Source organism: Gastrolobium bilobum, unplaced genomic scaffold, assembly GCF_033153095.1.
Source record: "Gastrolobium bilobum isolate Gb01-03AN ecotype WA unplaced genomic scaffold, APGP_CSIRO_Gbil_v1 utg23973, whole genome shotgun sequence".
Lineage (NCBI taxonomy): Eukaryota > Viridiplantae > Streptophyta > Magnoliopsida > Fabales > Fabaceae > Gastrolobium > Gastrolobium bilobum.
This window is the reverse complement of record NW_026900026.1, coordinates 69,772-97,571: the sequence shown is the minus strand read 5'-3', so window position 1 is coordinate 97,571 and position 27,800 is coordinate 69,772. Positions and strand designations below refer to the sequence as shown.

Below are 27,800 nucleotides of genomic sequence, written 5' to 3'. Positions count from 1 at the left end.
ATAACACCATTAATTGCTGGATTGAATGTTAATTAATGGTTAGTTGGAGTTTTTATTACTTGCGTTGAATTGAGATTGGTTTATAAAACGTTGAATTGATATTGACTTATAAATGAGAGTGTGTAGACTTGACAAAATCCTCACATTTAAAACGATAATGGTACCAAAGGAATATTTAATTTTTTAATTACTAAAATCAATATTCGAAAAGTTTACTTAAATGATATAATACTTATACAGGTGATACAAAGTGAGCCAATAGTGATAAAAGAGGGATTGACGTCGAATTCATGTCAGAGAATTATAACACCATTAATTTTTCGAAAAGTTAATTTTTTAATTAGTAAAATCAAAATTCGAAGAGTTTACATAACTCTTAAATGATAGTGCTTTGGAACACGAAAAGTTGTTTTCGAGGAGTCAAAACAACACTCTTAAATTGCTGTCAAAATATAACTATGCAGTTGCTCCATAACCCAACTCCATTTCACCATTCCGTTTGCAAGTTGACAGTTATTAACGTTGAATATACTTGTCAGAGTAGTGCCATCAAATATCTTTTTAAATATATTCATAAGGGAAATGATCGAGTTACAGCTGCCATACATCATTCAAATTCAACTCATCATGGAACTCGCACAAACGATGAAATTAAAATGTTTTATGATTGCAGGTACATTTATTCACGTCCAGTGTCTTCTGTTGTCGAGCTAACTTTGTAAAATTTTATCTGTTTATTTCAGTTCATTGCTTTTTAAACAATAGGTATGTCTCTGCATGTGAAGCGGCATGGCGTATTTTTGGATTCGACATTCATTACATATACCCTCCTGTTCAAAGATTGCCTTTCCACCTGCCCAATCAAAAGAGCATTGTTTTCAATGATTGTGCTTCAATCTCTGATGTAAAGACAATGGCTGAGTCTAGAAGAACAATTTTCGAATCTTGGATGGAAGCAAATAAAAAATTTCCAGAAGGGAGAGATCTTACTTATGCAGAGTATCCAACTCATTTTGTTTACGTAGAAGACGCCCAAGAATGGCGTCCGAGAAAAAGAGGATTTTCAATTGGAAGAATTAATCGTTTCTCATCAAATAATGGAGAAGATTCCTATCTTCGGATCCTGCTTACTTATCAAAAGGGTTGTACATGTTATGAAGATTTGAGAACAATCAATGGCGTGCTTTTTCCGTCATTCAAGGATGCATGTTATTCTTTGGGACTGTTGGATGATGACAATGAGTACATTGATGCAATTAAGGAGGCAAGTTTCTGGGTGTTTGCTTATTATCTTCGAAATCTTTTTGCTCTATTGTTATTAAGTAACTCAATGACGAAACCTGAAAATGTTTGGGATAAATGTTGGAATTATCTGTCCGACGATGTTCTTTATAGGCATAGGAAAAACACCGGACGTCAAGGTACGTGTTGTTTATTATTATTATTATTTGGTATTATATTTTAATTTATCTATTCGTGTTATCTTTCTCATTGTTGATTTGTTTTTTTTTTTGTAAATGATTTTATTTTCTAATGTCAGTGCATGTCATGAAATAAATCAGAAGTGCGCAATTGTAAATTGTGACCGTACAATCAAAAATCCGAAATATATTAACAATGATTTTTAAGTTGGATGGTTTTTTTGTAGAGAATTGGAACATCATTTCGTCTTTCCATGTTATCTATCTGTTTGTTATTTTTTCTTTCTAACTCTGTAATGTGTGTTATCAGATGCGGTACTTGATGAAGAGTCAATAAAAAACATAACACTTGCTGAAATTGATAAGGTACTGCAAAGCAATGGAAGGTGTCTCTCTGATTATCCAACAATGCCCCGCGTAATCAGTGAATCTTTGTTTGATATGCCAAATAGATTGGTTTTGGATGAATTATCATATGATAGATCTTCTTTGATGGAAGAGCATAAAAGACTTAATAGTTCTCTTAATGATGAGCAGAGAGTTGTTTATGACAAGATCATTTCAGCTGTTTTAGCAGGTAAAGGGGGATTTTTTTTTCTTTATGGATATGGTGGTACAGGAAAAACATTCATCTGGAATACTCTTTCAGCTTTCGTTAGATCAAAAGGGGAAATCGTGCTAAATGTTGCTTCCAGCGGAATTGCTTCCCTTTTGCTTCCTGGAGGACGAACAACTCATTCTAGATTTCGTATTCCTATTCAGATCACTGAAGATTCAACCTGTAATATCAGGCAAAATTCTACTCTTTCTGAGTTGCTGTCAAAAACAAAATTAATCATTTGGGACGAAGCCCCAATGGTACACAGATTTTGCTTTGAGGCTTTGGACAAAACACCAAGGGATATTCTGAGATTTTCCGATACCGGTTGTTTTGATAAGCCATTTGGTGGAAAGGTAGTTGTTCTGGGAGGTGACTTTCGACAGATATTGCCAGTTATTCCTCATGGCAGCAGACAGGACATAGTCCATGCAACCATCAATTCTTCATATCTTTGGACGCATTGTCATTTACTAAATTTGACCAAGAACATGCGTCTTAATTCTGGAGGTGGCGTTCATAATTTAGTGGAAATAAAAAATTTCTCTGATTGGCTTCTTAAAGTGATGGTGACATTGGAGATAGTGTTGATGGAGAATCTCTCATAGCAATTTCACCTGAATTATTGATTGGGGAATCTGAAGATCCACTCTCGGATATGGTTGATTTTGTGTACCCGAATATCTTGGATTATATTTTAGATCCTGCTTTCTTCAAAGAACGTGCAATTTTAACTCCCAGATTGGCAGATGTTTCCATCTTAAACGAGCGCCTCATGTCTTTGATTCCGGGAGAGGAAAAAACATATTTGAGTTCGGATAATGTGCTGAAGCAGGATGCTAATTCTCAACTTGAGGACAACGAATTCTCACCTGATATTTTAAATACCTTCTCATGCTCGGGTCTTCCTGAACATAAATTAACTCTTAAGGTTAATGTGCCAGTTATGCTGTTGAGAAATATTGATCAATCAAGAGGTTTGTGCAATGGCACAAGACTGCTCATTTCACGATTGGGCAGTCATGTTGTTGAGGCAACTGTTCTTACAGGAAGCAATATAGGTGAGAGTGTTTTGATCCCTAGAATGACGATGAGCCCATCCAATCATACATTTCCTGTATATTTCCAAAGAAGACAATTCCCTTTGACTGTTTCATTTTTCATGACTATCAACAAGAGTCAAGGACAATCTCTTTCTCATGTTGGCATTTATCTCCCTAGACCTGTCTTCACTCATGGACAATTATATGTGGCACTATCTAGAGTAAAGAGTAAACAGGGATTGAAGATATTGATACTTGATGATAATGGTTGTGTTACAGAGAACACCTTTAACATTGTCTACAAGGAAGTATTTCCGAAATCGGTGTAGTTCTTTTTGTCCACTGTAAGATTATATTTCTTTTATTCTATTTCTTCTGCATCTTAAAATATAAGTGTTATGTGTTTAATGACCAATCTGGGATCTGTAATGCGATCTCTAATTTTTTTTATTCCTTGCTTGCTATATTAATTTGTAATTTCTCTTCTCAAATAGTGTTCATCCAATATAATTTATGGTTGTTTTGTTTTTGGTTTTTGTAGGTTGTTGGACGTGTTCTTTTTGCCCGAGGAATGCAAGATAGAAAAAAAAAAACAGCGAAAATTTATTGGTCGCACTGGCTGTATTCATTGTCCTGGATTCTGTAGCATTTTTTACTTCATTCAATAAGATGGCATGTTGTTATTTTCAAAGTTCTGCGTGAATGCTGTAGTTTTTTCAAGTACAAAAATACCACGATAATTTTTTTCTATTTCAGATATGTCTCAAGTAACAGGTATTTTTTTGTGTGATTTTTGTTATTTTTCAAAGTTTTTGTGTATTTTTTCATACATCTCCAACATATTATAATTCAGAGCTTTACGCTAAGATGAAGGTGTTGATTTACAAACAGCGATGATTAACCAACGACGGGCGACAACAATTTTATTATTTTTTCCCCGGGCATCGCACGGGTAATTGACTAGTATATATATATATATATGGATAGGTTATTTTGCCTACTCCAATTTTACCTACCTTTGCCTACCTCTTTCATTATCGTTCTATTACAATATAATCCAACGATCCATATTTGCAAAATAAAATAAACCCTTTTCCCCCTTTCTTTCTCCTCATTTCCTCTCTCACCCTTTCTCTCTTCCTCTACACCATACCTATTATTTTTTCCTTCATTGCTGTGTCTGCCGCTGTGGACCTCTTTAACCCCCCACCCTCTCCAACTCCATGTGAAGTGAGAAGCTTTTCAACTTCAGAAAAAGAATTTGAAAAAAAAAACCCAATTTCAATTTATCAATTTTTTCCAAATGCAAATCATCTATCTATGTTTTGACACCCTGTTTTAATCAATAATTTAAGAGAATAAGCATTTGCAGGAAAGGTGACCTCTCTTTTTTTAGAGAATAACCATCGTAAGTATTGGGTTCCTCCATTTGGTCGAAAAGAATGTGGGCATATCGAATGTCTCTGGTATGGCGTAGAGGAAGAGAGAAAGAGGAGGAGAGAGAAAGGGAGTGGGAGAAAATGAGGAGAGAGAAAGGAGAAAAAAAAGGTTTATTTTATTTCGCAAATATGGACCGTTGGATTAGATTATAATCGAACGATAATGGAAGGGGTAGGTAAAAGTAGGCAAAATGGAAGTAGGGAGAATAACCTATCTCTCTCTCTCTCTCTCTATATATATATATATATATATATATATATATATATAGAGAGAGAGAGAGAGAAATATTTCTCCAGTAACTTGAGATAAGTTTTTCTCCGACCACCCCAAAACTACGTCGTTTTGTTTATTTATTTCTTTATATTAATTGATTCACCTTAGAATGATTATGATCCTCTTTTTCTCTCTCTTCCTTTATCATCATTGAACCATCTTTGTACAGTTATGTTTTAGTAGCCGTAGATAAATTTATCTCAAGCAGCTTGAAAAACGATAAGCCCGTATATATATATATATAGGCAGGATCCTTTGACACCGGTGTCAAATTTAAAGTTTGACACCTGACCTGAGAGCCGTTAGATCAAAAAATATCAATGGTGTCACATGCTTACGAATCAGAGTCGTTGATATATTTTGATCTAACGGCTCTCAGATGATGTGTCAAACTTTAAATTTGACACTGGAGTCAAATGATCCTGCCTCATATATATATATATATATATATATATATATATATATATATATATATATATATATATATGAGAAGGGATATATTTACAACCCAAATAATTTACAAACTCTTACAACCATATCTCAACCGTTGATTTCCATCAATCAACAGTTGTCATTTATTGTGAATTAATAATTAATTAATAAATTTGATTTGAAAAATCTTACCCGTTAATTGATGAAAATCAACGGTTAAGCTATGATTGTAAGAAGTTGTAAACGAAAATAAATTGTAAATATAACATTTTCCTATATATATATATATATATATATATATATATATATATTGCGAAGTAAATGAAATATAAGCAAACTTTACATAATTATATAACGTTTTATTAATATTTTAAAAAGTAACCGATACTGATAAATATGAATCCAAATTAAACATAAACCCCTAAAATAATTCCATTTTGTTTTGTTTTTTTAACTCTTGGACGATGATAACACTGGACCCACAATGCAAGAGGTTATAAACATTATAATTTAAAGAATATATTAAATTTAAGGGAATAATGCATCTGTGGCAGAAAAAAAAAAGTGCCACAGATAATAAAAATAAAATAAGTTCATTATTTAATCAGTTTCTCTTTCCTTATGGGTTTCTTTTTCTTCGATTTATTCTTTTTGACAGAATTTTTTTTTCTACCACAGATATTCAGTAAATTTAATCACATCATTACATGCTGGGTTGTTTTTATAATTGGGAAGAGTATCACATGATTGTCGTGTGCTCAACTTTCTCGATATTAACAATAGAAATACTTTACTATTTTTGTTAAATCCTTGATTCTCGTGGTAGTTTACAAGTTATGCTTCTTTCTCGCTTTTTTCAGCATTTAGGATGTGGTGTGAAAAGTAGTGTGCAAATATAATTTACTTTTATTTTTTATTTCTCCTCAGGTGCAAGTATAATTTCTCATATTTCAAAAGAAAGATACCATTGAGCAGACATATGAACTCTTTGCTGAAATAATTGAAATAATAGCATTTTTGTTGCTTCAATGAAAGTTTCAAACCCAATTCACTTCAGGCAGACCCTTTTATTCTTCAATTTAAATCATCTTTTCAAGAGCTTTAGTACATCTCCAACCAAATGCAGAGAACCAGTGACAAGAACCTGAAACCATTGGTAAGAAATGGTTCTCAGCATGCAGGTCGTATAGGGGAGGGGGATAGCAAGCTGGAGAGAAAATAAAAAAAATAAAGGAAAAGAAAAAAACAGAGATGTGATTTAGGGGCACACAAACACTTCTCTCTATCCTATTAATGTCTGCATCAGCATATGAACCTGCCTTGCAAAACATGACCAAGAGGAAGGAAAGGAAACAGAAAGTAAAAGGAAATCTAGTGTTATCAAACTGGACAGATCATCAACTCAATTGGGGTACTAAGTCACAGGTTCACCCAGCTGAATCAAATATATATAAAAATGTGATAAATATAATAATAGAAACATTATAACAAATATATAAGTGTTGCTTATTAGTTAATGTAGCATGCATGTATTATTTGCAAGGGTATGGGCTTGAACTCTATATGTATAAAACCAGTGATGATTTGTACCGGTTCAACCTGATTAAGAGCAGGTTCATTGTTTTTCAGATCAGTTCATTACTTAACGGTTGAATTGATGGACTGGACCTGTTGGCAGTTTGATTCCTGATTGAATCGGTGCGACTGGCCAATTGATAACAATGAGGAAATCACCATTCTCCATCTTCGAAAGGCAATTACGGGCACAAGTGATCACGGGTTTCTGTTACTATCTCAAAACAGAGTCTAAATTTTCAAAAGAGGAAGAGCTGAAAAACAGAGAAGAGAGAAAGAGAAAGAATACTTCTATTTTGATTTACTGAATCACAAATAAACAAGGAGAGAATTTTAATTCTAAGGGTTTTCTCCTTTTATGATAGAACGAAAAACACAGACAATTAATGGTGAAACAGATAAGGCAAGGAAAAGATAAGAACAAACTAATCCAACCCAAAAGAATTAAGCTGACCTACAGGAACATGACAGTAGGATAAGAGAAGATTGGGGATAAAGGACACACCTTTGCAAAAGGGAAGAAGAGAAAAACTGAAGCAGTTAATCTAGTCAATTTCAGAATCAAGTACCATCGATACAGTTAGTTACCTGAAGTCTTGTGGATGGGTGTTCCTTAACACAGTCCCTTACCCATTTTATTGTCAATGGCAACGAAGGTATTACTGCACTGCGCACAAAATGATCATGGGAAGGGCAGCCATTTGAAGCATTATCATAAAGAAATTCATAAGGTGGTAAGATCTTGCCATCTTTCTCAAAATCCTTTTCAAGCATAGTGGTCATTTCTGCAAATAAGCAATATAATGCACAGGTCAGAGAAGAACTTCAAGCTTTGCCGCTAATATTTGGTCCTCTGGGACAGCATCATCGCATGAAAATAAGGAATTCAGCTTTGGGCTTACGAAATAATTTCATCAGACTATCCGCAGTAATTACATTTATCTTTATCTCAACATAATCCAAAGCCTAATAATTTTGCAGAACTTAGTGACAGCAGTGTTGGTTGTTAAATTTTAAAAGAGTTCCACAAATATCTCAATATCTCATCTTTTGGCTGAATTTGCAAAGGAAAAATTTCCACTTTGTTCACAAGATAATAACAGAAGGAAGACCAACACTGTAATCGAATAGATTTACTCTTTAAACTCTAACAATACATATTTCAACTGACAATATCAGGGCAAAAATATATTGATCATAATAAAAAATTCTCCTGGATGCATGCCAGCATGATAAAGCACCTGAAATTTTGGTATTTTTCTGAAAACAAAGCTCTACTTTTATGTCAAATAAACTTATAGTCCAACAGGTTAGTATATTCCATCATCCATGGCACACCTAAACAAAAGAAAAAAAGAAGAAAAGAGTTGAGCCTCTTCAAATCTTCCAAAGAATATGGTGACAACAAACAACCAAAATTCATATATCTGACCGATTTACTGCCCCGTGATGCTGAAAGATACATTTACTATATGAAAAGCAATGTGACCGAGACAAGCTCAATACTATGAAGTCTCTATAGTGAGAAAGAAAAAATTACAAGCCGAAAAGATGGAGCATACCTTTCCCATGCATAATCTTCTCCCAAATTCTTTGGAGGTTGAACTGCCATGATAGGTCAATGCCACGGAGATCAGAGGGAATAACTGATGCACCAGAAGTAACCTTAGTATACTTTGACATACTCGGGACAAAAAGTGCCCCTGAGAAATGAATACCTAAGCAAGGTTTCAACACATTCTGAATGCATTAGTACAATGCAACACATAGAGATGCACAAAAAATTCTCAGATAGCAAAATAAGAAAATATATAGAAAAGCTTGGACCTCATTCGTTTTATTTTTAATATTTCTTCCAATAGATTATCTAATCACAATAGACCATTTCATGTAGAATACATATTGCAAACACATTTCTCCACCATATGTCAAGAGGGCCAACTTACTTAACTCATGCTAGAAGATTAAATATGCTATCTAATTAATTCTTAAATCCAGGTAAAGTCATGTGTAATAAAAATAGTTTTTATTTTTTTTAGTAGAAATTGAAAATAACAGATTATCAGGTGCTTTTGAAACAGGAATACCTGAAGAAGCACATGTATTCACTAGCCGAGGAAGTAAAATTTGAGGACTTCTCACATCTAAGCAATTGAATAGAAGAATCTACAATTAATCAATGCTGAATATCAGGAGGCAATTAATAATGAAATGGAAGATGCAAAGAAATTCATCTGGTATTTTGTCAGATTCAAGAATTTTCAGCAACAATTAATTATAAAAACAACCCAAAGCAGATAGTGTTAAGGATTGCATTGATATAGTTGAGTTGAGAGACACACCCCTACCTAGTATGTACTTGAAAATGGGGAAAGAAGCATCCAAGAAAAGATTACTATGTTATCACAACAAAATTGGTTAAGCTCCAGTTACAGCTGGAAAATTATTTTAAGAATACTTACCCGCCTAAAAGATTTCTCAAATTGCCCCAAGCTCTTGCTTTCTTGTAGGATATGACCATTTTCTGAAGATTCCTCTGCATTTTCTACACAAGAAGATGAAAGAGATGGAGTTTTATATCCGCTTACTGCAGTAGAGAACCACTTTGCACAAGCCTCCATGCTTTCTGGACTATGAGCTCCATCCAAATAAAATATCAACTCTCCACAATTTTTGGACACGGTTTCTGAGCTGTCAGATTTTGGAGAAGAGTCATAAACAATCTGAGCCCTCCCAGAAAAATGAGCAGTTGAAAGGCCTCTAATAAATTCATCTGGCAAATAAGAATTCTGAAAATCCTATTATACAGTGAAAAAAGTTAGGAAAAATAGGTATATAATGAAGACAAATATATCCTTGATACAAGATCATCAAACAATTAAAAAAGGGTAGTTTGACTATTCTTAAAGTGGAAAAAAAGCAATTACTAAACACAAACACACATAACGTGGAAAAAAAAAATTACTGGCTAATGCATTCAAAAGTATTAAAATCTGACTGTCATCTGTGTGTCTAGAAAAAAATAAAGCACACCAACAAGGGACCCATTTTGAAATTCTCATACAGATCACATAATTGCTGATATCATAATCATTGCTAGTACATGATAGATTCCAAAGAATCACGATGGCGTTGCACAAATATTTACTCAGATGCATCCATGAGCCAAGAGTAGAATTTTAACTAACATTTTGAAAAACAATTTCCCAGTTTCCTGTTTTCTGCAGCCAGCATCTAGAAAGTGAGATTGCAAGAGCAGCATTATAGAACTGGTGATCACCAGATAAACGAAGCTTTAATCCCTTCAATTGTTTACAATCAATAGGTTCACAGACTTCCAGCGGAACCTGCAGCCATTGAAAATAGGCAAACAATTAATGGTATTAACAATAAAGAGGCTCATTTGCTCGTGTGAGATTTTACACGTTCGTGCATGCTTGTATGCTTGCTGACCTATTTCCTACTAAATCATAGTTCTCAAATAAAGGAACTACTTGGTTACATAAAACTGGAAGGCTAATAAAGGTAATTCCAGACAGTCAAACCACACCTAATTATATGGTTTCATTAAAAGTTAAGTTTTTAATTTATATATGGGAAAAGTTCATAAACCCCTCTATGATTTACTCTTTTATCACTTACACCCCTATGCTTTTTTTCTTATCAATTACCCCACTATGGTTTTTTTCCATCCAAGTTCCCCTTTAACACCATTAGTAATTGAACTAACTTAACCATTTTACCCCTATTTTACTTGTTAATTAATCTGATATAAAAATGTTGGGCACGTAAATAAGTGAAGTTTAGGTTCATTATAAAGACACGAAAAACGATCAGGTGTCCTATCCCTTTCAAAGATTTCAGAAAATGAACAGAACATAACAAAATAATTTACACATCACTTATATTATTTTCTTATAATTTTATACTACATTTTTAGGTAATAATAATATATATATATACATATTATATTTCAACATTTTTTCTATTTTTGAATATAAAAAAGTATAAGAAATCAAATAAAAAATATGGTGTATAGGAATCGTTTCTCGTAATATAATACTAAGGGAAAAAAATATTTAATGTTACTTTAGATAACTTTGTCTAATGTTCATTGAAACGACGTCGTTTTGGGGTTGAAAAATAAAAAAATTAGAATGATAAAGACTATTATAACCCTGAAATAAATTAAAATTACAAAAATACCATGATTTCCGCCCCAAAACGACGTCGTTTCGGTGAACATTAGATAAAGTTATCTAAAGTAACTTCAGAAAAACAAACCCTAATACTAATATTAAATTGTATAGATAATGCTCTTTGGCTGCTTTTTTTTGTAGTTAATGTGATTTCCTTCATTTTGTGACATCTAGCTATAAATTGCCTCCAGTGAATTTTTTCTAGTCCCCCTTTCGACAACTATTCTTCTCCCATCTATTACGTGTTGTTTTTTCTAGTCATAATCAAGTAAACTTTGCCACCATTTTTGTTTTTAGGGTTAGATTTTATTTTTGATAAACAAAACTCCAAACATAAAATAAGGGTAAATGGACAAGTTAGTTTTATTACTAACAGTATTAAAGATGGATTTGGATGAAAAAAAACCACGCGGGGTAATTGATAAGAAAAAAAACATAGGGGTGTAAGTGATAAAAAAAAGTAAACCTAAGGGGGTTTATGAACTTTTCCCTTTATTTATTAACTAAAGACTCAATCTGCAAATTAATTAGATTAATAAAAGCTTGTCCTTCAAAACTAAGTTTCCCATATGAATGAAAACATCATTTGGTCCTGAATTTATTTATAATCTCACATTCGTAAACAAAGTATCAAAATAAATACAGTGACAGACCAAGCTGAGATTCAGATCAGATTTAATACAGTAACTAGAAATTTGATGTTTTAGGGTTTCCAGTAATATTTTGACGAACAACATCTTGAGTCAGGGCGAGCTTAAGAGCTTTTGACCATACAAACTCTAGATCCGTTTTTCTCAATTTAAAAAAATTGGTATTGATAAGAGACAACTTTGCAATGCTCTTCCTAAGGCAATTTATAATAGTTGATGGTATCGAGAACAATGATTACCATGAGTTCTTTGGCCCTCTCAAGGATAACATCCATTGCTTCAGGAGGTTGGGGTACTGTGAAGGCAGGAACTTTAGGCTTCAGGAACAGGGAAAACATTAAAATTCTACAGAGGATAAGGAAAAAAAAAAGGAGGGGATGGGCTTCCAATTCAAATAATAATTAGAACAAAAGTACTACAACAAGTAGTCTATCCATAGAAACCAATTTTCATGTTTGGATGCACAAGTAGAATTTTCATACCTTAAAAATCCCTGCCTTGTGCGAAGCTATCAGCCCAAGAGTATCTCCTGCATAATTTTAAAAAATTCTAAATATGTCTTTGGCATGTTGTGGTCAATTGCTGCTGTTGAAGAAAAACCACAGAAATTGAAGTATATAATGAGAGTTTACTTAGATGATTGACAGCACATTGCCAATGCAGGAACATGTCAAGCTCTTTCTGAGTAAATTAAATGCAAAAACACCAGAAAAAACGTTTAGGCAGTAGGAGACATACACACCCAATATCTCAGTATGATCCATCCCAAGAGAAGTAATGCCGCACACAGTAGGTTCTTTAATCTGCTAAGTTCAAATGATACAGTCATACGCAATTATTCTGACACTAGCATATCCACAATTTATTAAAGGATTAAAGAAAAGGTAACAATTTCTTTAATCAATTTGCATCTATTAGCTCAAGAAAACATTTTAAACCACAATTGTCGTAAACAACAGAAGTTTAAAGAAATAAATCTCAGTGATACCCTACATCAAATGCATACCACATTTGTTGAGTCTTCTTTGCCTCCAAGACCAACTTCTAGAATGGCAGCATCAACCTATGAATGGGAACCATTTTAATAAAATATTAGTAGTGAAGGGAAAAGTAGGTAAAATAAGAAGAATATAGTAAGCATTTAAACTGCAAGTAGAAGTCAAAAAATTTGTATGATCTAGCAGCATATTATACTTAACTAAAAGTAGCAGCATATGAAAAGTAAAGGGTTGAGTTAGGATTACTGAATTAAAATATAATAATTTATCAAGATGCAGATACACATGTAAGAACAAAAGAACATCATTATGATCGAAAAAAATAGAATACTTGCATTATTTCATCTAAAATGATTAGCAAAAGATGAAGAAAATTGTTTGGCTTCACAATAACCTCATTTTCAGATAAAAGTAACAAATGCTAGAAATAAATAGCAGCAGAATCCATCCATGTAGAGAAAGAAAAAATTCCTTATAATTAAACAAAAAATTCTCACTGAATTGTGTTCTTTTGTTTTGTATTTTCTTGAATAGTTTGTAAGGTTACTACAAGCAGTAAAAATACGTGATATCTCCTTTATGGAAACAACATTTATCAAAGAAGGAAACAGTTGTTCGGCAAAGGATTATACAAAACCGGAAAAAAGTTGGTTCATACTTCATAGCAGAGTACAAAAAAGCATGCTGCAGGGAGAGAAAGATAATTATGTATAGTAGCAATGACATAAGAAATTTCTTATAATCTAGAAAGCTTTGGCAAACTGGTTTGAGTTCGTACTGCATTATTCTGGAAAAAATTAATTAGCACCTCCAAAACAAATACAGTTAAAGGAATTTTGTAAACATCATTGGCTGGTGGACTATGAGAATTTGATCCTGGAAATGACAAGTTCATCACATCAAATCTTCCGCAATGGCTACTGCAAAGAGGGATCTATAGCTTTTTTGCAAGGATAATATGTTAAGAAACTCAAATACATGGCTTGCCTTTTCAGATATAAATATTTTGAAGGCCAATATAGTAAGAAACTGAAACAATGGGGGCATTGGAAGCTGCTCTGTTGTATTTTCCTGCAAAATTAAGCTTCAGGAATTTAGAAACTGCCACCAGAAGAATTCAATATAAATGGATACTATATTCATGTTACATTGCTTCTTCTAACAACGGTTTCACATCAGGAAAATAAATATTTAATGATCTGAAAATTGAAATATACTCTATGAAGGTTACAACAATTAGGATATATTTCCTGATTTATGAGAATCAATTAGGATTAGTTTCTGTTTCTTCTTAATTAGGACGGATTTAGTAATTATCGTGTTTCTTGTTTTTAACAAATAGGTTACCAGTATATTGTAACCTCTCTCCTCTCATTGTTGAAAATCAAGTCAATACAAAACAGTATTCACAAATCCTCATGTAATGTTCAGTCAATCTTGTAAAACGGCTTATTACAAGAATTTCCACTTTGAAACTAGGAACAATTTATGAACAATAAATAGCCATGAAGCTTGTTAAGAATTACAATTTTATCTTTTCAATCACAGATCTTTCTCCCAATTGATCTACAAGACTAAATTTGTTGAAGGTATTTAGAAGATCCAAAGGGAATAAAGAACAGGTATGTGATAGACCACCTGTACTAAGGTGTACAATAGCAAGGAAGCAAATAGCAGCAATGGATTAGAGGCTGTTATGAATAGTGTACGAGGGAAGTATGATCAGCACATTGTCAGGTGCATCATAACAACCAGCCCACAAGCCAGGTGGGGCAGGAAACAAATTTGGAAAGTGGGATAGGATAAAGGAGAAGAGAGGAGAGGAGACAGGTAGGAAAATTGTGAGGCTCAGGAAGGGAGGAAGGCACTTAAAGTGCTTGCAGTGTTTCTACATTTATTTCCTTTTCTGTTTTCTTGAGAGTTTTCCTCTGCTCTTGTACAAATCCCTATCTGAGATGATATCTTCTCAATATCAGCCATTTAGAAGGGATTTTAGCCATTTTCTTTCATTAAAAGTGTGCTCTATTTTTTAGTACCTATCAGTAACTAGTCACACCGTCAATAGGCAATAGCCAACAATACTCTAACAACAGCCAATTCTTCTATTCAGTTTCAAGAACGAACAATGATGCTGCTCAAAGCAATGTTTGGATGTGAGAAATACATATTAGGAAAATAAAGTCCAAAAGAATCTCTAAAAAATGCAATACATAATACCTCCAATTGGTTCCAACAATCCCAGAAATACTGTAAAAACTTATCTTCAGATATGTCAATCCTACAGCAATAATAACAATTCAGAAGTTAATGCTATCGAAATTGACAAAATTAGTGCAAAGAGCATGAATTTCAGCTACAGCTAATTGCTCTGTTGTACAAAGTACAAACATAATAAAGTTGGCACTAATTAGTTTTCATATAAGCATCCCCTGAAATCCATTTGCAAATCTTTATTTTCTAATCTAGCCCTGCTTTTCAGAAGGAAAACATCATCGCTTTTCATCAAAAAAACAGGCAGCCCTAATTTCTTCATCTGTTTGAACTTACAACTAGGGGAAGGGTTTATTAACATGATAATGTGAAGTGTGCAGGCCAAGAATGTTCAGAGATGCTCATATGGACTACCCCTTCAACTCTTCATGGACTAAAAGGCACAGTTTTTCCTCATGAAGCTTTGTGAACATTAATAATGGAAATATTTTACTATTAAGCAGTCTGTCAATACAGTTATGTTCAAAAGATATTATTATAACACAGAAAAAAATAAGAATAGAACCTGATCAACTGAAGTCTAGATGTATTTCAGTCATCTGGGTTCATTGTTTTGAGAAACAAGTTTTGAAATGTTGTAATATTGTATACCAGCATATATCTGTGATGTACATTCATGCATTCAAGTGAAGATAAGATAAGAAGAGTGTGTGTGTGTTTGTGTGATGGAATGAGAGAGAGATGCATAAATGTGAATATATTAATGAAATGCTGATACGGTGTCTATATAAATGTTAAGATTAGCCATTATAGACAAGTTAGTCCATTCAACTACTAACCCATCTATACGAAACCGTTCACGCACGTCAATTAAGTGGGGGGATGTGAAAACTCCAGTCCGAAAGCCACACTCCCTTATGATTGCCTCACAGAATATGCATGTTGAGCCCTGAAGTAATCAATTAAAAAAATGGAAAGGAGAAAGAGAGAACCCGGGGGGGGGGGGGGGGGGGGGGATGCTGGATGAACATGAATGTATTGGCAACATATCTGTTGCAAGTTCAGAACAGAAAAAATAACCAAACGTAATAGAATGCAAGAAGAAGAGGAATGATGATAGAGAAAATGAATTTTTATTGATTAGCAATCTATGAGTATAAGAGTAAAGCTCTTACAAGGGAGCAATTCCCTTCACATTGAGTCAATACTCTGATACAAAATTTGGGAGAAACTCACCCCGAAAGCTAACTCGTAAGGTAAGAGAGCCCAAAGTCCATATAAACCCCACATTAGAACCCAATGTTTCTGATGTAGGACTCCATCTCTCATACCTTGCAATTGGATCGTAACATACTCATTCAATGAGAATTTTCTAGATGATCGCCAAACACCCCCTTCGACCGACTATTTATACTGCTGACTATTTACTAATACTCATAATACCCACCACGCAACTAACTATCTTTGTTTCTTTGTGGAACTACGGGAATACACCCTCCAAACCTTTGGAGAATGCTCTGTTACATTAACACCTGTAACAATAACCTCTTTATTTCAACCATCTTAACATGAGCACCAACTCTTTTTATGGATATAATATAATGTTTGTAATAATATTTAGTTCTTGAATCTTGAAGCGAAGAACAAAAATTGAATTTTCAACAAACGGAAGATAATTGACAAAATTAATCAAGAAAACATGACAAATTATGAAATGAGTACCTTCCCCTTTGTGCCTGCCACATGAATGATACTGAGCCTATTTATGTCTTCTTCCAAATCCAGTATCTGTATAGAAAACATGTATTATATTTTTCACTATTCAAAGAAGTCACCTGAGGCTCTAAGCCCTCGGAAATATGATAAGAATCAGATGATTCAAGAAACATTTTCAGCTACTAGAAGGGTATTAGGAATATGGTTCCTAATGTGACGAAGAACAGAACAAGTGAAAGGAAAATTCTGGTTTATTATTCAATGCATGCAAAGTCTTGCTATATGTATAACATCTGTCTTTTAACCTCCCTGTTATTATGACACCTGTCCCTTAGCTCCTAACTATCCTAACAGCTGTCTAACCAACTAATTACAACATATGATCCTATGCTACAAAGTTATCCAACCGAGTGGAGCTTCTCCTAATTCCATGAGACTTCCGCACCGTAACATTCCCTCCTCCTTGACAAGGAACCTTGTCCTCAAGGTTCAGGTATGGGTAAGCACACAACAACTGATCTTCAGGTTCCCAAGATGCATCTTCAGGAACAACATCAGACCATTGTATCAGAAATTCCCGTTTGTGCTGATCACCATCCTCAATACGTCTAACTGCTAAGACTGCCAAAGGATCCTAGATTGGTTTGTTATCCGTAGCAGCTAATGGTAAGGAAGTACCCAATGATGTAGCTGATCCTTTGAAGGGTTTCAATAAAGAAACGTGAAATACAGGATGTACCTGACACCCTTGAGGCAACTCCAACTGATAAGCTACAGGTCCAAGAACCTTAGAAACAGGAAATGGGCCAAGGAATCTTCGAGCTAGCTTATGATTGGAACGTCTGGCTACTGACACCTAGCGATAAGGTTGTAACTTGACCAGCACCTGATCTCCCACAACAAATGACCTGTCCTTGTAACTCTTATCATGTTAAACCTTCATTCGGTTCCTAGCACGTTCCAGTTGCACTTTTAACTCAGTGAGCACCTCATTTCGTTGCTGCAACTGAGAATCGATAGCCTCCAGCTTGACTAAACCCTTAGGATAAAAGGGAATCATCAAAGGTGGCTTGCCAAACACCGCCTGATATGGGGTGATGCCAATTGAGGAATGGACTGCTGATTATAGTGAAATTGAGCCCAACAGAGAAAACTGGACCAAGAATGAGGACGATCGAGACAAAAGGAGCGTAAGAATTGTTCCAAATATCGATTGGTTACCTCCGTTTGGCCATCCGTCTGTGGATGGTAAGAAGATGATGTCCTGAGTTTGGTGCCACTCAAGGTGAATAGTTGAGTCCAAAAATGGCTTAAAAATATACTGTCACGATCAGAGAGAATAGAGCGAGGGAAACCATGATTTCTCACTATCAAATCACAAAATAAAGCTGCTACTGATGCAGCTATATAATGGGTAGGAAAGCCACCAAAATAGGCAAACTTGGAAAGCCGATCAATAACTACCATAATAGTTGTGAAATTTTTAGACGAAGGCAAACCAGAAATGAAGTCCATGGTTAATTCTTCAAAGACACCTTCTGGAACAGGCAAAGGTTGAAGAAGCCCTGAAGCCTTTGTAGTCTCAAGTTTTACCTGTTGGCAGATGGCATATTCACTGACCATTTTCTTGACATCCTTTCTCATAGATTGCCAATAAAAGGTGGAGGACAATCTCATAAAAGTGCGTAGTACACCCGCGTGACCCCTAATGGGAGAGCAGTGAGCTTCATGAATCAGATGTGGAATAAGAGATGAAGATGGACTCAAGAGATACCTGTTTCTATGGAACAGGATCCCTCCCCTAACTGATATCTCCTTATCAACAATGGTATTATCACAAACCTGTTGAAGTAGCTGCAACAAGTAAGGATCAGTTTGGTTTAATCGTTGTATATATGTCACAATATCAAAAGAGGGTAGGGAAAGAATAGCATGAAAAGATCCTTCCTCATAAACCCGTGAGAGTGCATCAGCAACAACATTGGAACGCCCAACGTTGTACTCAATTTTAAAACTATACCCTATGAGTTTACTCAAGTATTTCTGCTGTTCTGAAGTGTGTATGGTTTGAGTCAAAATTTCTTTAATACTTTGATGATCAATTCAAATGGTGAAATCCGAACCTAGCAAATATTGCCTCCAGCGTTTGACAACAGTTGTAATGGAAAATAGTTCACGTACGTAAGTGGAAGCATTTGACATCCGGATACCCAACTTCCTGCTGAAAAATGACAGAGGCTTGTCATTCTGCATCAGCACTGCACCAATTCCAGTGTTAGAAGCATCTATTTCGATTATAAATCTTTGTGCAAAATCAAGAAAAGCTAGGATAGGTGTAGAAGTCATGGTCTTCTTGAGGATCTGGAAGGCCTCCATGGCAGCTTCAGACAAGCAAAAAACCTCAGATCCTTTGAGCAAATCTGTCAAGGGTAATGCTAAGGATGCATACCCCTTCACAAACCTACGGTAGTACCCTGTTAAGCCAAGGAAACCACGAAGTTGTTTTAGATTCTTAGGTACTGGCCACTGCAACATGGCATCAATCTTCCTTGGATCAGCAAAGACACCTTCCTTGGAAATCACATGTCCCAAGTAATCAACAATATCCACCCCAAAAGTACACTTACTAGCCTTCACAAAGAATTGATTCTGATGTAGGCACTCTAAAGCTAATGCCACATGGTTAACATGCTCCAATAAGGACCTGCTAAAAATCAGAATGTCATAAAAAAAAACAATTATAAATTGTCGAAGGTAAGGCTTGAAAATGTGATTCATGACAGCCTGAAACGTGGCTGGTGCGTTGGTTAAGCCAAAAGGCATAACGAGGAACTCGTAATGACCTTCATGAGTCCTAAAGGCTGTTTTTGGCACATCAGCAGGCAACATCCGGATTTGATGGTAACCGGCTCGTAAATCTAGCTTGGAATATATGGAAGAGCCTCCCAATTCATCTAATAACTCGTCAATTGTAGGTATTGGAAACCTATCTTTGATGGTAGCTGCATTTAAGGCCCTATAATCAATACAAAGCCTCCATGTGTTATCTTGCTTCCGGACTAAGAGAACCGGAGATGAATATGGGCTCTGTGAATGTTGAATAAATCCTGTTTTGAGCAAAGCAGCAACCTGATGTTCTATTTCTGTCTTTTGGGCATAAGCATAACGGTAAGGCTTCACATTTATTATAGGTTTGTTGTTATCCAGCAGGTGAATTGAATGGTCCCATCCACGAAAAGGAGGAAGGACAGAAGGAATAGCAAAGACCTCTTGATGTTGTAGAATGACCTGCCATAGATGTGGATGGATCTTGTTTTCTAGAGATGCAACTTCAGAGTCTATGTTGAGTTGGTGGGATGGCTCAGTCGAGAGTTGCATGGAACAACAAGTAGCACAATCAACCTGAACACAATTTAGTATAGAATCTGCCATAGATTTCGGTTGCAATCCTTGCAACAAAATATCACATCCTTGCCAAGTAAACTCCATGGTTAGTTTGCTGTAATCATGAGTAACTCTACCCAGTAATTCAAGCCATGGCATGCCAAGCACCACATTAAGCTCAGCTAATTCAATTACCCAAAAATCAACTAGAAAAACAATATCTTGTAATTGAATAGGAACTTGCAGGCACCTTCGGTCAGAGAGGAGACATTCACCATTTCCTAAGAAAACTCTTAGCTTGTGTGTGCGTGTCATAGGCAGATGAAGTTGCAATGCTAAACTTTTCTGCAAAAAATTGTGGGTGCTTCCTGAATCTACCAAAACTGAGACAGAATTACCTCCCAAGTTTGTCAGAAATGTCAAGGCATGTTAATGCTCTTTCGCACATAAAGAATGCTAGAAGGCATCATTTGGTATAGAAGTAGGTTGTTTAGGTGGCCAAAGAATCTGTTCTTCATCAGGATCTGGCTCCAAGCATTCTTCCTCACCTATCAGCAGCATAAACTTGCCTTTGCATCTATGTTGCTTAGTCCACTTCTCATCGCAGGTATAGCACTGACCCAATTCCCTCTTTTTTGCCAAATCAGCGTGGGAGAAACGCTTGATGTTTGCGTTAGATGGTAGAGCCAAAGGTTGACTGTGGTTAACAAGAGGAACGGAGTGAGGGGTATTTTCCAAAGCAATTGGGGTGCGAGGAACAAATTTCTTCTGGACACCAGAAAAAGATGCTCTCAATTCCACATGGTGATCATCATAAGCCATAGACAATTGAACAGCCTGATGAAGGGTAGTGGGTGTCCTCAATTGTACTGCGCTTCTCAATTCCGATTGCAAACCCGATATGAAGAAATTCATCAGCAGGTCATCATCCAATTCTGGAACTTGGTTAACCAATGACTCGAAGCGTTGAACATAATCTCTAAGCGTTGACATCTGGGTTAATTTGGAAAGTGTGCCCTTCAAATTAACAAAGGTTGATGTACCGAATCTTTGACGCAAGGCTATCGTGAATGTTGTCCAAGTGTTCATCGTACCACCCTTATACATCCATTGGAACCATGTCATTGCCATGCCTTCCATTCGAATTCCAGCCAGAGGAATTTTGGAATCTTCGGGAATGTGTTGTAGATGAAAGAATAGCTCAGCCTTAAAAATTCAGACATTTGGCTCTGTGCCATTAAAAATGGGTATCTCCATACGTACCCCCTTGAGTAATGAACGATGCTTAAACATGTTGTTCGAGTTCGTGTGGGGCTGCGAAGACGTTGATTCATTGTGAAACACTGGTGGAACTGGCGGAGAATTCCTTTCCGGTGGTGGTCGTGCTAAGAATGCCTCTTGGATCTGCTGCATTTGGGTGACCAGCAAGGATATCTGGCTTTGGGTATCGGTAGCTTGAAGACGAATCTCAGTAATGTTGTTGTCCATGTGCTGTTGGATGAAGTGACTTCCTCTGCCAACTCCTGAATCCTCATTGTTGATCGATATGAATCTTCAAGCGTGGGTGGTTCAAGATGAAAGCACCAATATTAGGAATATGGTTCCTAATGTGACGAAGAACAGAACAAGTGAAAGGAAAATTCTGGTTTATTATTCAATGCATGCAAAAACAATTGTGTCTTGCTATATGTATAACATCTGTCTTTTAACCTCCCTATTGCTATGACACCTGTCCCTTAGCTCCTAACAGCTGTCTAACCAACTAATTACAACATATGATCCTATGCTACAAAGTTATCCAACCGAGTGGAGCTTCTCCTAATTCTATGAGACTTCCGCACCGTAACAAAGGGGCTCCTAGGAATTTGAACATTTTATTTTCCCTAATTTGTAAAATGCATACAAAATTTCAAGCCTGATGATTTCCAATATCATAACCCATTTCTGTTTTGTTCTATTTTCTTCCTTGAACACAAACGTGGGCATATCGATTGGGAGAAAATTAGATTACACCTCTGAAACTAACCAAGAAAAAACTATGCCACAACCAATCATAAGGTATAATTACATAGTATTATCTGTCATCAGTCATCACTATGACTTCAAAACTCTGAGAAAATAGAACCATTACCTTAAGATACATCGACATCCTTTCTAATTTGTTAGGGACCGGTGGCTTCTCCCCACGCCTTTGGCGAGTAATAAGAGATGAAAGTTTTTCCATGGCCATTTCATATGACGACAATGGACAATTTTGCAGTTGTCCATTGGTGACGACATTGCTTCCTTTTTCAAAAAGAGCTTCAGATGACATCTTATATACAAATCCTAAAACATCAAGCCATAAAAGACTTTCAGAAACTCAAGCTTAAGCTTTTGCATGCAGTGCAGTGTCACACAAGCACCAATTTCCACACTTTCTAGATTGATTAAATCTCGGAAAACAAACAAGAGAAAGTTTGTGCAAGTTTGCACCACATGATGAAAACTGAAAAGCAATTAATATTTGAAATTGAATAAAAAACGGCGAATCTCAGTGCACAAAACTCCTCGACTTTGCGAGAGTATGGGTGATAGTCGATTGTACTCGGGCTTACCTTTGCATTATGCAAAGACACATTTTTTCATATTTGAACCCGTGACCTTGCGGTCACAAAGGAGCATCCTTACGGCTGCTCCAAGGCTCACCTCCTTTAATATTTTATCGAATAATAAAAAATAATTGATAACTAAAATGCCAGTGCAGTGCACGATTTTAAAAGAAAATAAAGGCAACATGCATATATCTTATAACACATTATGGTAGAACAAGAAAATGGGATAAAGACACTTCTAGTAATTCACTTGGAACAAGAGCTTACTTTTTCCATTGAGGTTATGTATGCTTGTAAATGCAGGTAAACGAGTAGAAGTCCATTTTGTGGATTTCATATGCCGCCGGGGCAAATCTGAAATTCCAATCATACCACACTTTGGGTAGATGTTGGTACTAGTTATCCTCAACATATCAACCCTAAAATGCAAACATCACCCAAAATCAAAAGCTACAGGCATAGAGTAAACACATGAAGCCATTCTGGTTGGGAAATAAAAAAGTGAATTACAAAGTGAAACATCCTTGTGATACACTATATTATTTTCCCTCGTTTTTACCCATTAACTTCATATATTGTTACCTAAGTTAGGGTAGTAACCATATCCTGATTTTATTACAAACCTTATATTCACTTATAACAATAACCAAAGAATAAGATTTAGGAGCAAATCCAATCCATCACTTATTCTATGCTAGGAACAATTATTCATTTAAAACGAAATGATTTAAAAATAAAATAAAATCGAAATTGTTGGGATTTGAAAATCATGAATGAAACAGGTACGTATTGAAGAGATTATATAATTTCATAAAAACTGAGATACATTTCAAAGAAACAGCTACGTATTGAAGGTAGGAGAGAGAGAGAGAGAGAGAGAGAGAGAGAGAGAGAGAGAGAGAGAGAGAGGGCCCACAGTGAGAAGAAGAGGGAAGGGAAAAAAAGCCATAATCTGAATGAAAGGTTGGTGGTGGATGCGACACTATGGATGGAATAGAAATATATATCGTTGGTAAGTCGTACTAGCGGCAATGGCTCAACGCCTCAACTCAAGTAGTCACTAGTACAAAATTGGGTTCATTCACGCATTTTGGATTGGACCTCTTCCTTTTCGGGCCGGGTTCTTGTGAATTTTGCTAGAGATATATGAAAAAAAATAGAGTAAATACTCTTTTTGGTCTTCAGCAAATTTTACGATACCCTCTTTAATACTTAGTAAATAAAAAGGTTCATAGTGATCTCTAAGAAATTCAAAATGGACCCATTTTAGCCCTTTTAAGAACTAATATGGATCTTTTTTGAATTTGTGAGGACCACGATTTCAACTAAATGGGTTAATTTTAAATTTTTTAGGGACTACGATGGGCCTTTTTATTTGCTAGGGACTAGAACGGGCACCGTGAAATTTACTGAGAACCAAGAAGAGTATTTACTCAAAAAAATATTTGATCTCTTAAAGAATAATTATTTTAATTGAAATTATAATTATTTAATTCAAATTTAAATTAAAAAAAATTCTCATTTTTTGCTTAAAAATTTTCATTTAATTAAAATTCTCATAACCATACAAAGATGAAAATAAATATAACCGTTGGATCAACATAATCGATCTAACGGTGAGATTGATTGTTGTTATAATATCTTTTCCCTATATTTATTTCATTTTAGTCTTATTTCTGTTAGTCTGTTACTATCTAATTCATTATTGTTGGATTAATTTAAAATCAACGATAGTTAATTTTTTTTTTATTTTTTTAACTGTTGATTTCAAATTGATCTAATGGTAATTAATCAGATAGTAACAGTAGTAAAGCTTAAATAGTAATAAATATAACCGCGAACTAAAAACATACAGGGATTTGTTTTTTTTAAAGGGTTCATGGTTTCTCCATCAAAAGTAAAGTTATCTCTATTAACCTCAAAAATACATTGTTTTGAGAATTTGAGGAATTAACGAATATTATTTTAATAAAATTCATATAACAAATAAAATTTTCAAAACATCCTTCATTAATTCTCTCAGCTTTCAAAACAACGTAATCTTTTCTAGATTATAAAATAAGAATGGATTTAATTTTAAAATCGTTTTGTTTTAAGATGTTTCTATGTAAATATCTGCTCATATCACAAATTTATGTACTTTTATCTTTACATATAATTAGGGTATAAATAGACTGATTTGGATTAAATTTTAATCTAAATAAAATTTGTAAATTTTGAGCGTACCCTAATCTCTTCACATAATATAAATTAAATTATACGTCTGTTGAAGAAATAAAAAATTTGACCTTGCCCATTAAGCAATCAAGTTTATTAGGCCTTCGAGGTCTATCTAGAATAAAAAAAATAACTACAAAAATAGAATTTTATTATTTGACACTATTTAAATAATTATTTATTTTACTTTATTTATAATAAATAATATAAACTTAAATAAGCATATGATCAATTTTTTAAGCTTAACTTCATTATATTTTACTAAATATAATAAATTAGATCATAAGTCGTGGAATTTATTTACACCTGCACATATAACTTACCAATGTGGTCTAGTAGCCAATCCCCGAAACATGCCATCAGATAAATATTGAAATTTTGGTTGTGTAATGGAGAGGGCATACATACCATCACCATAGGAATAAGACACTTTTATTTTCTTAACTCTTATCCATCGAGGATATACTGAGAGACACAAATCCTATCACTCTTTTTCTTTTCTTTTTTAAATCATAAATATCTTTTACGAAAGGCAATTCTTTGTGAGAGATAATCATGTTCAAGCGGTGAACATCCATATTATGATAGGGCTAACTCGTTTAAAAAAAAATTACATTTACAACAACTTAAATCCAAGACTTTAGTTAAGTGGAATCAAATATGTACCTTAAATCAATTCCCTTTCCTAAATCCCACCAATTTTCTTTCATATGAATATTGAGGCGAAGTATTCAACTACACATTTATCTCCCAGTTGCGTGTTCCACCTTATTTTTTCAATAAGTTGAATGCTAAAGTACTCGCAAATAATCACTACTTCATTGAAGTTGAAGATCATGGAGGAACTACCCTCAGCAACTTTCTATCACCTTAACGGAGAAGACTTAGAAGCAATACCTCAACATATCCATATACATTGGGAACAACCCATAATAATACAAGCTATTTGAAATTGAACTATTGACATAACCATCATAATTCAATATGAAAACTTTATTATTTCAGGATTAAGTTGGACTCAGTGGTCGAGTCATTTCAGCCAAAAAGTCATATTTGTTTAACAGAAAGCTACATTTATTGAAATTCCGTCCAAAGTGAGGTCCAAGATTTATCAAATTAACAAATAAGAAATCCCGAAAACTAGCTCATGTAGCAACTGAGCGTCCAAGGATTTGCTTGAGACAAGATTTGAAAAATCTTTGGAGATAAGATGACATACTCAAAAAAAAAGTAACAATAATTTTTTTTTTATAACACCCAATTAAAATATTATATTTTTAAAAATTTGCTTAAAACTTAATATTTTAAGCAATTAGAAGGATGATCTTAGGAACGGACCTAACAATTAGAGAAAACTAACAAAAGAGAAAGTAACATTTGTATTATTTCTTGCATAAGCCTTCTGTACAACACATTCCTCTTTAATACAGCAGTAATCAATACCCAAAAGTCACATGTCTACATCCTACTGACAACTATTAAACAAACTGACTTAACAACCATAACCAATTAACAACTAACTCAATAGAAACCCCTTTTAACAACTATACCATTTCCAACTCTAACAATTCGTATCAGATGAGGAAATATTTGTTAAAGATGATATAATATTACTTATACTTATATACCAAAAGCATATTTGTTCGTAAAACAAAAAGGATTTTCTAAATAATTTATACAAATATTTCGAAAATCGTTTAATGTTGGATCTGTTAAGAAAAACTAGCAGTTTGTCTGCAACCGAAGGGGGGAAAAACATTTTGATCCAATATTTAGAACTGAAGTTATGGAGAAAGTTATCCAATCCATGAGAAGTAAATTTTCTTTTCACTACCGATAATTAATCTCAGAATGACTTATATCACAGACCCAAAAAAAACCCCACTGAGTTCCAGACATAATTTCAACCGTTGAAATATGTTGTACCAAAAAAAAAAAATAGTTGAAATATGTGTTTGAGGATAGGAAACTCTGCCTATAAAATTGCCACACTTTTCCAAACAAAATAAGTGCACACAAGAATCAAGAAAAAAGCAAGCAAATACCTTGAATCTAATAAAATGTTCTTTACAGTGGCCTAGAGTTTATGGTCCTGTGCAACTCAATTGGGATCGAGAAATCTCAAGAATAAAATAAAACGTTCCTATAGGAAAAAATTAGAACTTCTCAGTTCTCACCTGATTTCAGCCAAATCCACCCGAAGAAATTTATGGAGTTTCTGGCTAAATTTAACAAGGAGCCAGCTTTCATGGTTAGCAACTTAACTTGAGTGTTGTATAAAACTTGTCATGAAAAATGCATCAGATTCTCAAATTACGTTTATAAGTGGAATGCTTTAAAAGTAGAGGCTATCCTTAATCCACATAAATCTAACTTGTTAACTGTTTTGATTAATATAAGAGTAATAACAATATCCTTTAAGCTCCATCATTCGCTTCCATATTTTTTTACTCTTTCCTCCCTTTTTCCTTCACTGTTCTCTATTCCCATGTCAGAGAAAATTGGAAAATCTGCTCTGAAAAGAACTTCTGTTCGACCCCTCACATTTAAAAAAGAAGCTTACCATCACTAATCAAGACCATTTAGATATGACTTAGCTTTGGGTAATAACCAGCAACTTTTTGTTCACTGAATGTACTAATTCCATGTGAATTAAATAATTTGGTTGCTGCACATGATTTTATCCTAGGAGCTTTGGTTAAGTTAGCTACAAATGCAAATGTCATCAACGATGACGAAAGAATATTTGAATGGTTTTGCATGGAGATCAACACTTGAAATGGAGAGTAAGATTCTTATTCTTACAAGGGAGTCAAAAGATCTTTTTCCATATATATATATATATATATATATATATATATATGAGGTAAGATCCTTTGACATCGGTGTCAAATTTGAAATTTGACACCTTATTTGAGAGCCTTTAGATAAAAAAAGATCAATGGTGTCACATGCTTACAAATCAGAGTCGTTGATCTTTTTTTATCTAACGACTCTCAGATGAGGTGTCGAATTTCAAATTTGATACCAGTGTCAAATGATCGATCCT

At 34.5% G+C, this 27,800-nt stretch overlaps 3 protein-coding genes across 5 annotated transcripts; 2 read left to right on the top strand and 1 right to left on the bottom strand.

Annotated features, from left to right (window-relative positions):
• The first annotated feature begins 458 nt into the window (after positions 1-458).
• Positions 459-2,627, top strand: LOC133294914 (uncharacterized). The gene is made up of 3 exons (XM_061493685.1): positions 459-673; positions 766-1,421; positions 1,732-2,627. Exons 1-3 carry the CDS (start codon positions 459-461, stop codon positions 2,625-2,627), a joined length of 1,767 nt encoding a protein of 588 aa, XP_061349669.1.
• A 50-nt stretch (positions 2,628-2,677) lies between these two features.
• Positions 2,678-3,391, top strand: LOC133294913 (uncharacterized). Its single transcript, XM_061493684.1, has one exon. The coding sequence runs from the start codon at positions 2,678-2,680 to the stop codon at positions 3,389-3,391; it is 714 nt and encodes a 237-aa protein (XP_061349668.1).
• Positions 3,392-6,134: 2,743 nt separating this feature from the next.
• On the bottom strand, positions 6,135-23,528 carry LOC133294908 (folylpolyglutamate synthase). 3 transcript variants are annotated; one of them, XM_061493675.1, is made up of 17 exons: positions 23,451-23,528; positions 22,802-22,953; positions 22,072-22,268; positions 16,563-16,628; positions 15,680-15,789; positions 14,847-14,907; positions 13,617-13,700; positions 12,638-12,694; positions 12,374-12,434; positions 12,114-12,160; positions 11,871-11,948; positions 9,971-10,129; positions 9,245-9,580; positions 8,870-8,948; positions 8,345-8,500; positions 7,371-7,567; positions 6,135-6,351 (listed from the first exon to the last, which is right to left on the bottom strand). In XM_061493675.1, exons 2-17 carry the CDS (start codon positions 22,944-22,946, stop codon positions 6,292-6,294), a joined length of 1,893 nt encoding a protein of 630 aa, XP_061349659.1. In that variant the 5' UTR covers positions 22,947-22,953; positions 23,451-23,528; the 3' UTR covers positions 6,135-6,291. The 3 variants fall into 3 exon arrangements, with proteins under 3 accessions (XP_061349659.1, XP_061349660.1, XP_061349661.1); XM_061493676.1 differs by having other exon boundaries at positions 9,245-9,571; XM_061493677.1 differs by lacking the exons at positions 15,680-15,789; positions 22,802-22,953 and having other exon boundaries at positions 23,451-23,485.
• Positions 23,529-27,800: the final 4,272 nt, after the last annotated feature.